We start from the raw sequence: 11,242 nt of genomic DNA on the forward strand, positions 1-11,242 counted from the left end.
TATATATATATATATATATATATATATATATATATATATATATGTATGTACATGTTTTGTACTGTATTCCATTTGGTTTGAAGACATTAACAGGATTTTTAGCAGGTGTTGGCATTTCCTCAGCAACAACAACGGCATTCCTCAGCATTCAGTCCCATGATAGGGGGGTAATTAATAGCTCTTTATAACCTGCTTTAGTTCCTTTGGCCGAACACCTTGTTGCGTTGCCTAACTTCTATCAAGTATTTCAAAATGTTTGTTAATTTGAGCCCACAACTGAAATAATAGCTTATTCACTGTATTAAATATGTAAAGCTGTTTGATCACTTTATTTATGCCCACACATTTCCTGCTGGTACATTCAAAAGCTCAAGTGTTCACACCACTTGAATTCAATCACCTCATTTGTCGCTTTACAGCTTTAAATGTCAAGCTTTTTTAGTTGGGAGAGGGGGGTGAATTTTATAAAAAAGTCAAGGGGAAAAAAAAGAAAACATTTTTTCAACAGTTTTACAAATTGAAAACGAAACAAATGTCTAGCAGAAGTATTCAGCTTCCTTTTATACTAATAGTCCTGAATAAAATCCTGTATTACCATGTTTATTAGAAAATATAAAGAAACAAAAGCCATCATAAGTCTAGGGCTGAATGATTTGAGCAAAAATCGAAATTGTGATTTTAAATATTGCCAGTTTTCTTTGCTCTAAGCACAAGGATGTAGATGTTTCAGCTCAGGGTTTCAATTTGTTTCATGACCTTGAAAGCTTAGTTATCCAGACTCCATTAGTTTCAGGACTTTACTGGGTCCTTTGCTTGAAAAATGTTCTACCACTAATATCTTCCATGGATCTGGTCGCTAGCTGGAGCTCTCTCTTCCCGTCTGTGTGGCAGTGAACCCACTTTAACTGTATTTCCACCACCTAAATGGCTGAACATGGAATTCTAGGGTTACTCTTGTTAAATGTAACGTGACTTAAACTGAGCTCCTTTGATAATTGCATTTTGCTAAATTGTGAATATATTGCAAATGCAATTAAATGGCTGGCCCTAATGAAGACCAAGGCACACAGCAGACAGGTCAATGAGGGGGTTGCAGACGTTTAAATGAGAGTAAAGTTATAAAACCATAACCCTGCTATGAACCATGTTCAATCCATCATCTAAACACTGCAAACCTACCTAGACATGACTGTCCATCCAAACAAGCAGAATTGGCAAGGAGAGCAATTATCAGGTTGTTTTCTGAAATATTTTAGTATTTAGCAGTTTCAACTTTACCAGTGTCAGTCTGTCATATCCTGACATAAAGATGTCAAATCCTGATAAATAGAGAGTTAGCAGCTGCAACAGGATGAGTCATTTTGCTAGCCACTTTGGATGGTAAGAAATGCATTGCTTTAATTTGTGTTTTTGAATCACTTTGTAAAATATGAACCATAATTTTGTCATTTGGAAAACAACTTTTCTTTATTTTTATGTTTTTCCAGAAATTTAGTAATTATAGCTTCGGGGAGCTTGAGCTGAACACAGTCCAGCTGTCACAGAGGTACTCAACAGACTGCAATGGATACTACTCATCGGCTGGAAGCATCAGCTTCTCATGACCTTCATCCCAGCCTTGCATAATATTCTGAGGTGTGGAAGTTAGGAAACTTGTTCTGCAGAAGCATCAAATTGCAGTTTTATGCTCTGTCCTCCAGGTGGCAGCATATATTAGCCTTTTTTTACCCTTCAGTGGATTTGTTTAACACACAGATTCTAAAATATTGTGTTACAATGTAGAAGAAAATCAAAAGAAAACCTGTAAAGGTTGCATGAAATAAAAAATATATACCTTCTGTATTCATTAACATCTTTGTTGTGGTCTTGATTTATTTTTGCAGTATCAGGGATTGTTGCTGACAGTAGAGGGATCAAGGTTTTTATACTGATTTATCCTCATCTTGTTTAGAGTTATTATTATTATTTTTTTAATAGTGTGTCACATACACAGTGACTAACCTTAAATAAATAATAAAATAAATACTTAAACAAATCTTAGTCTAACATCTTGTGCCAGAGAACAAAAGCTGTTTTTAGTTATTGAAACAGTCTGGCTTAGAACAGTGTGATCCTCACCTCCTTGAATGCCGTAGCCCTGTGTAACACACTTCCTTTCACCTCACTGAATCTGTTAATGCGTCACAGACATGATTTATTACACTAACCAGTCTGTCTTTTTATACCCCATCTTTCTTTTTGGTCGCCTTACCCACACAAACTACTGCAGCTTTGCTCCCACCGCCGTCTGTCGACTGTGTCATTGCATACAGACGTCAGACAAAGAGCAGGGCTACTTGATCATGCCTTTATTTCCCCTCAGCTGGTGGTTCTCTCTGTTTAGCATGCAGGAGTGTGACCACCAAGCAGCCAAAAGTTACACCAGTGAAGTCTGAAGTTCCTCTTTGTTAACTATTCTGCCCATTTTAGCAGTTCCTTTCTTCTGTCTACAATCATGGAAGTTTCTATTTGAAATATCTAAGCTGCTAATCTTTCCATGCCTACATGGTCAGTGGTGTTGTCTTGGAATGAATTCCATTTACTCAGGCGAACAAAGACTACTAATTATGTACATTTGCTCTTTAGACAAGATGCTTGTTTCTGGTTCAAGAGCACACATCTAGTGTGCCACCACTTCCAGGTAACACGTGCACAGAGGGTTATTTTACTCGGGGCTGAACAAACAGAGCTCACGAGCAAAAATGAAGGAGACGAGGCACGTGATTTGCAATTTAATTAAACCTTTAAGGACTGTGTATTCTTGTGTGTGAAAACGGACATGATTAAAAATGACTTCAACAGGAGTCTGCACAAAATACGTATTACGGATCATATTGTGCTTAAATCAATAGAAAATGTTATGATATGAATTTATGTTTCTTTGAATCACAATCTCAAACTTTGCTTAACGTGTTCTGAAAAAAAAGGATGTTGTATTTAAATTACAGACCTAAAAAACATTAATTCAATATATAGAAAACCTCAGCTATAATTCAGTCTTTTACATTATGGTTTGACATTAGGTGATTTAGCGGTATGATGATATAGAAATTAGAGATACTGTCCATGTTCCTGTCAGGGAATTCCTGTATGATGGCTGAAATGACCAAAGGTTTCTTAGACTGTTAAAGTTAGTAGTGATGCATCCCAGTGACGAACTCCTGGGTAAAGGGAAGCTACTGTACTTTTAAATTTTTTATTACAAGAAAGGCAAATTCAACCACGTTGAAGTTTAAGGCGGGACATACAGCTGTGACCAAACCAGAGGGTCCCTCCTTTCCCTGAACAGATTCAGTGAACCCAGTCACAGCTTAAATATGTGAAGAACTAAACCTGAGTTCTGCTCATGATCAATCTGTCTTGCCAAATTTCTAATAGCGAACTCCAAATGTTATTTTTTAAACTATCCATATTAGATTTAAACTAATACATGCTTTTTAAGGCCATTTACATAATACAAATAACACACAGTGATAAGAAATGCTACGTAAGTCTAAATTTAAACAAAAACAAAAAAAATTGTTACATTTATTAGCTAATTAAGATGCTCTAATCAATGGCTGATACAATAAATGATAAGATATAAAAAAAGGCCCTAATATTGACAAAAAAATGCTTTGTTGAATTTATGCCAAAGGTGGTGAAAGGCAGTTTGTGATTAAAGGAAGAATTTTCACTTACAAACCTTTGCAGGATTGTAAGTGAGAAACGCCAATGCATTATTCCTGTTTGCATACATTTACACAATTGAGCATTTGCATCATGTGAGAATGTGGTTCACATGCCATTGTACCTTTTTTGTCACCGGTACAGATGGTTGTGCCAAGAATGTCACAGAGCAGTATGATAAGCCTCCTGTTACAGCAGACTCTCACTCACCAGTGTTGACAACACATGTCCTGCTGTTTCTGGGAAGCTCTGACTCAGTAGTCTGTAACAGGATTTGAACGCTTCTCATGATTTTACACATTCAACACACTGATCTGCAAACTAGTTGTGGCATATGTAATATATTTAAGGCTTCGGTGTGATTTATGTGACAAATTAACGATGAAATCACTTCAATCCATGAGATCTCACAACTTTCTGTAAATTTGTTGAAATAACCACATCTTTTTACCAACATCATTGTGCTTTAGCTTGCATGTGCACCAGCAGAGATGCACAGTCTCTGTCACAGACACGTCTCAACCTTATTAGTCAGCTTTGTTCTTCCCACACTGTGAGGCTCCAACAAGACCTTTAAATTCAAGTTTGCTCTGCTTAAAAAAAAAATCTGTACAAATTAGATGTCTGTGAGCTGTGCTTGTTTCTTTTTATCTGCATCCTTTTTTCATGAGGTTCTAATGAGGCAGAAGATGTATGTTTTAATAAAACATTAGTTTATATAAGAACATGTGCTAAAGCTACTTCACAGTGTTAGGCAAGAAATGTTAACGTTCGTTGAACTTTCCTACATTTTTGTCACAACCACAAGCTTCAATGTGTTTCTTTTGAGTTTATTTAGAATGTAAATGTCAAAATAAAGGTTTGACAAAAAAAGAAGAGAGAACAAGCAATACAACAATCATCCTGATAGCATTTAAGATTTAGACTTAAACTTTTGGAGTTGGAGTAGATAAACATTACCAATATAAAGTGCAGCAGTGATCAGGATGTAACAGTGTAGGAGAAAAAAGAAAGTTTAAATAATGGTGCAAAAGGTCATTGATATGAAAAAGTCCAGTGCAATGCGAACATAAATATGGTGCAAAATGCAGTTAAACATTGAGTTGTGTCCTATTTAAAAGGATTATAAAAGTTCAGCACTTGGTAATGCAGAATAATGTTGTAAGTGTTATGCAGAGTCCAGTTTAGAGTTCAACAGTCTGATGGCAGCAGGGAAAAACCGGTTTAAAAACCGCCGGAACTGCAGCGGATGCTACAAAGCCTCTTCCTTTTTATTTGATTTAAATCAGCTTTACATTTACTTTGAGAGGAAATGTTATTTATTTTTCTCTCAGTACATGCTTGATGTAGGTAAATTATTGGTGGGCCCTTGTCTCCTATCTCTATTTCCTGTTTCTTTGTAAACCAAGTAGACTGATGTATTATATATAAAAGAGACACAGATTATTTTCTCTAGTCTAACAGGAACTACACTCCAAAATTCCCCAGAAAAAATGAACAAGGGACCACTTGAATTCAATACAACAGTGCCTCATTTCTTTAATAGCTCCCTTTTTCAATGTTATTCTCCAGTCCTTTTTTGCAACAACTTTAAATCTGCACTCACCACTGTGTTAACAGGTGCAAGAGCCATGATTGACAGTCAAACCGATTGCAGTGAGAGGGCAGGCGATTTGTGCAGCAGATTATCATTCAGAGGGCTGAATCTGAATTTCATGCAGAGCCCTCCTGCAGCTGCTGCAGGTGTTTTTATTGAAAATTATACTCTGCAGAGTTTTTAAACAGTCCAACTGCAAATGCAGGGACAGTTTAAAAAGTGTTTTCCTGGCTCCAAATTATCTGATCAGGAGCCATAAAATGTCAAAAATTAGCATTCAGTTATTCACACCACACCTAATTTCGAATCCCTTTATTAAGATGTAAATCATGGGAATATTTGTTGGCGATGCAGAAGAACAACCCATGTTTAAATCTTCAGCTTGTTTCGGACTGTTGGAAGTGTTCTCATTCAGCAGGAAAACTATAAAAACACTTTAGTGCAGGAGTTACAGGGCTGTTACTGGAAAAGAAGCAATGCCCCATGAGGATCCTCGTTTTTATCTCTCAGTTTTGTTTTCTTTTTTTACTCTTTCTGGCAACTGTGTCCTCAGCTCTGCAGTTCATCGTCAAACAAAAACAAAAATCTTGCTCCAGCAGGTATTCCCAAAAGATCAGCAGTTTTTATTTTTATTTTTTTTTTATATAAAATGCTAAACTGCCTTACAAGGAGAAACGAACATTCAAATACGTTGTTTAATGTGCGTTTGCTGATGTATTTCCACGATGGTAATTAAGCTCGGCCTCAAAGCACAGATTTATTGCTTTGTAATCCTAACTTTAAACCGTTGTAGATTTGTAATATGTATTGCAAAAGAACATTTCCCAGAGGAGAGAATGTTTAGCGGTTCAAGTCTTAGCGAGCGACTGTTTACTCTGTGCATTTAATTGAGGAAGCTGCTGCACTCTCCCCCACATCTGCTGCTGTAAGCTGCCTGCAGTGCGAAAAAACAGCCTCTTCAGTGCTCAACCAACAGAGGCAAACTGCTGTCACACTGCTCCCAACTAACTTTGCAGTCTTAATAGCTGTGTGACCCAGTTTGAATCCCATTGAATCGAAGCGATATGCATTTGCAGCAGCTTCGTTTACAGTTCTAAATCACTTGAGATTATTTATTAAATGGCTCCAGATGTGGTTTATTCAACCCCTATAATAATTTGGATTGAGGAGATTCTTTGGTTAGGCTGACTATTTCCCTCATGCAGACCTTTTGGCGTTCGGGTATCTCTAACAAGATGGAACTTCCTCACAAACAGAGAGAACTGCATGCTAAATATGTCATTACCGCTCATGCAAATTATCCTATATTCTGAACTCTTAAGCTTTCCTCACCCTATACAAACAACCTTTCTTCATTTAATTTGAGTTTTTTTCTACGTTTAACTACACAGAATAGGACTATTTTTACTAATGAGTACTATTTATTTTTTTATTGAATTAAAAGGAAAAAAATAAGTGTAGATGACAAACAATCAGCAGCCTTTTGATAGCCTCAAAATAAAAATATCCACTGATTATGTTTTCCAAGTCTTTTGGGGACACAGTTGGACAAAAATCAACCCTGACTAATAAAGAAACAGTTAAAAGACCCAGTCCAACTGATCCAAGCAATGAATGGAAACAAAAACCTAACATTGTTTGCACTCATTTTTTACAAATGGTGATATCACACAGTGAGCTTGTTTATTACTTAAAAGTATGGCTGAAACAATCGTATTAATTGTCATTAAATACTTATTGAAATAGTTGTGGAATAATTTAGTTATGAAGACGAAACATTTTTCTCCATTGGTATGCTCTATCCAGAAGTCCTAAAACTATGCCCTTTTGGCCTGATTTCGTGTAAATTAAGTGTAAAAACTTTAAGGATCCCTTTGCCATCCGATTGTCAATAAAATAAAAACAAACAGATTAATCAATTGGCGAAATGGTTGCAATCAGTTGCAGCCCTAGTTATGAGTACACAAGTCTAAAACTATGTAATTAGATTGCAGTTACCTGATATACAATAACTGATCCATGCGATGAATGGAAACAAAACCTGACATTGTTTGCCCCCCCCCCCATTAAATGATCTCCCTGCTTACCAGGAATTATTGAAGTAATTCTCTTTCTTCATGTGACTGCGATAAGCTTCATGGCTCATCAGGACTCTTTTGAGTTGCCTGTAAAAAGACGAAGGCAGTGTGTTGTTTACATTTCTAATACTGGGGAATATTTCCAGATAACAAAGCGTTCAGGCTTTGTGCTGCATACCGCCTTGTCTGATGTTAATAAAAATATTTTCACAGCTGCTGCTTCTACAGTGAAAACCTAATATGCTTGGTGATGAGTAGATTGGATTAACATGCATGAACAAGGGGGAAGATAGACGGGCATTCTCCTTGGTTTTAAACCAATTCTACAAACATGATTTCTTTGTTTAGACGTAAACAATGCAGAGCTGCTTTCATCCCCAAAATAAAAGTAGCTGCACTTACTGTTTTGATGGAAGTTTTTGACAAAATGGGGATTAAACCATTATGTCTTTAAGATGGTGTTCATTTGTATGCACACATAAAAAAGGCTGACATTACTGTCATTTAGGAAATATTTGAAGAAATAACTGAGGCTAACTTTGATTAACATTCATAAAGAATAGATATGTCTGACAGCGGCTTTTGCTGCACTTTCATGATGGGAAATGATAATAGAAATATTTATTCATTCACTTTGAATTGCATGTATGAAAGTAGCATGAATTTAATTTAATATGAGTTTTGAATATGAAAAAGCAAGCTGCTGGTATGGACAAAATAAAGTAAAAAATAAAATAGGAGAGTTATTCGTTATCCAAAAAGACAGAATCTGAATATTTGGAAACATATTTTTTTATATAGACATATGCCATGGTTTTGGTCATGCTAAATGTTTTGTTCAATGAATGAAGGAATCCAAAGATAAATGCAAAAAGCGGTTTTACCATTTAGCCACTTTTACTAAAGGCTTTTAAAGTGGTCGTCTGCTTTCTTTCTTTTTTACCTGTATCTCTTTAGTCAATATAATTTATGAATATCTAATTCATAACACAGGTCAACTCAAGGCACATAGAAAGACAGATCTTATTTATGTAAGAAAATGAATAAGCGTAAAAGAAATATATGTTTAGATCAATGTCTACAAATTCTAAGTCATCTGGGTTATGGCAACCACAAAGCAGGCTTAAATGGGAGGTGACCTGACCGCTCAGCTTTTCTGAAGATATGTTGACACCGATCCCAGAGTCTCTGTCAGTTCTGTCTGCAGTAGAGCCAACAGAACTAGACCACACTAAATTTTAATCTTAAAGACAAAATTGAATTCAATAAAAGAAAAACATAAGTTTTTCTAAAGTTATAATATAGTGCAGTGAAATATAGTTTATAATGCAAAAGAGTAAAATTTCTTCTATTCAAGGAAGCCGTGCCAACCTCGTTTAGTCACTGACTTTGATGCTCTTCATTTTTAGCAAGCACGTGGCAACAGTGGAAATGAAAAAGGCCTTAAAAAAAAAAAAAAAAACATCAAAGAGGACTTAAAATATTTTCACAGATAAGTTAAAATCAATCTTGTAAGTCAAAAGTAAAAAAAAAAAAAACTCTGCCAAAACAGACAATCTAAAGATGTTTTATAATTGTTAGGTTGTCCTCTAAGATGTGTAATTTGTATATTCCAAAGATTTTGATTACACAGTTCTCTCTTGCAGTCAGCGATGTACTCACTCCATCATTATCAATCAAATGCTAACTAGCATACCTAAGTTCTGTTTACATGAACTCAGAGGGAAATGTAATCTTTATAACAAACAAACTAATTGTCAAAGCTATGTATCAATAGATGCACAAAAAAAAGGTTACAATCAGTCTGTGTCCTTTAGGGGCCTTTGTGACAGATAGCTTTTTTTTTTTACCATATGTACAAACTAAAAAATCGAGACTTAATAAAAGGTGTGTATGGTTTATTATTAAACTATCAAAGATTCCCTCCAATATTATTAGTTTATTAACATTTAATAGCAAACTAGATTATTTAATTAAAAGAGGAGAAATAGAATAATTTTAGATTTATTTTTAATGCAGTTGCCAAACTTACCCAGAGCCATAGCTTTGTTGAACCGTCCATTTCACTATTTCTTAGTAGTAATGAATTTATGGGATTCTTTATAAACAAGGTTAGTTCTATTAGGAATAAGATCTTTGGCAGCACTCTAAACATGATTGGGTTATCTATGGAAGGTGAGGCATTATGGTGTTAACCATTGGTAATAGAGTCTGGCCTGTTTTTCAGTGCTTGGTCCTGCCTCTCTCCTAGACATGGGTATGGAGTCAACTTTTTACTGTGATGAAATGCATGTACTCTCTTCCATCCCTTTTAGCATGAAAACTGTATCAGGGTTTGTCTGCTTGACTTTTTTTCTCCTAGACAGAGCCACACGTAGTGCTAGTTTATCATGACCTTTGTTTTAACTCCTATCAGACTGTATTAACTGATTGAATTGTCTCTATAAAGTGCCTTGAGATTAAATGTATTGAGAATTTTTGCAACAATAAACGTATAAACCATTCTTCTTACTCTGTTCCCAGTTTAAATGCTAAACAAAAGCAAAACAAGCAGACTCTAAATAGTGCAGTGCAGAGTTTTGATTTCTTCACAACGGTTATTTTATGATTGAACTTTATTGAAGAAATTTACCTCTGCATTTAACCCCTCCCCTTCGGGAGACCTAGGAGCAATCGGGGGTTAAGGGTTGGTTTCGAACTATCAACCTCAGGATTCCAAGCTCTTTGCCCTAACCACTTGGCTGCCACTCCCCCTTTTTATGATTTATCGGCTAGTCTCTTATAAACGACTGGTGCTGCTCTTAAACGAGTCCCCAAAGAAAACATGTGTAACTAAGGTCAAGACAAGGTTTCTAGGTAACATTTAGTTTTTAAAATGTAACAAAACACATGAAAAAGTGACCCAGTTATGCTGTGTGGTTATAAATCATCAACATTTACCATCATGCTTTTAACTTGTCATGTTCAGGGATTTATATTTTTTATGAGCATACTTCTTCCAGATATCTTAGCTCCTGTCCTTGATTCCCTGCCCTGCAGCTCTGCATGCTTGTATAAAAGAAGACCCCAACTGCCACATCGACAACTTTGATGCAAGCGTCAAGAGTTAGTTCTGCCAGCTAAGCAGCATGACAGAAATGTGATTCTACCCAACCTTGGCCAATATCGGTAACCTTAAACTTAAATGAATCTGAACACGGAGGGTGCTGGATTAGGTCTATTGCCATAGGGGATGAAATGCAGAGAAGAGGAGAGGGCAAGCAGAGTTTAAAGAAGCAGCAGGAATGACGTGATGTGCAGTTACAGTAAATCTCTGTGGGGGATAAATTTGGGATAAAAAAAAGCCAGAATGTAATAAATTTTTTATTCAACCAGCTCCATGCTCTAAATTCCAATTTGATTTGTAACAGTGCAGTGAAATCCTAATCAAACACTGCTGTTACATTGCATATATACAGAACTTTCTATCTTTCAAAAAATTACTGCCGGAAGCTCAAAGGTTTGTTTCAGCAGGTCATGTCTGTTGTGTTTTACAATAAACAAGAAGCTAAACTGGAACTAAAACAGATGTCCTCTCAAACTATGTTATCCTTTACAGTCTGAAAGCATTTGACCATGTCGTGGGAAAAAGGAATTCAACTATTCACTCCAGTCCAATAAACGGAGATCGATGGATTGATGGAGTCTGCATTTAATTTCATCTTTGAAAAGAGAGAACAAAGCATCATACAGTCCTTATAGGTATTCAACCTTGTTCGGACAAGCCAAAGTTTGTCTCTCCCTAATTAACACAGCAGAAAAGGTGTGAACGTCTCCACACCTGTCTACCCAAAGTAAAAAAACAGACAGTTTAAAGAAA

The 11,242-nt window shown here is 35.9% G+C and overlaps 1 protein-coding gene across 1 annotated transcript in view; it reads left to right on the forward strand.

Annotated features, from left to right (window-relative positions):
* ascc1 (activating signal cointegrator 1 complex subunit 1) overlaps positions 1-1,844 on the forward strand; it is a 6,288-nt gene extending 4,444 nt beyond the window's left edge. The window contains exon 9 of the mRNA XM_015399557.1: positions 1,488-1,844. Coding sequence (XP_015255043.1) covers positions 1,488-1,604 — 117 coding nt within the window. The 3' untranslated portion in view covers positions 1,605-1,844. The remainder of the gene's footprint in view (positions 1-1,487) is intronic.
* Positions 1,845-11,242: the final 9,398 nt, after the last annotated feature.

Source organism: Cyprinodon variegatus, unplaced genomic scaffold, assembly GCF_000732505.1.
Source record: "Cyprinodon variegatus isolate N-32 unplaced genomic scaffold, C_variegatus-1.0 Scaffold1024, whole genome shotgun sequence".
Classification (NCBI taxonomy): Eukaryota; Metazoa; Chordata; class Actinopteri; order Cyprinodontiformes; family Cyprinodontidae; genus Cyprinodon; species Cyprinodon variegatus.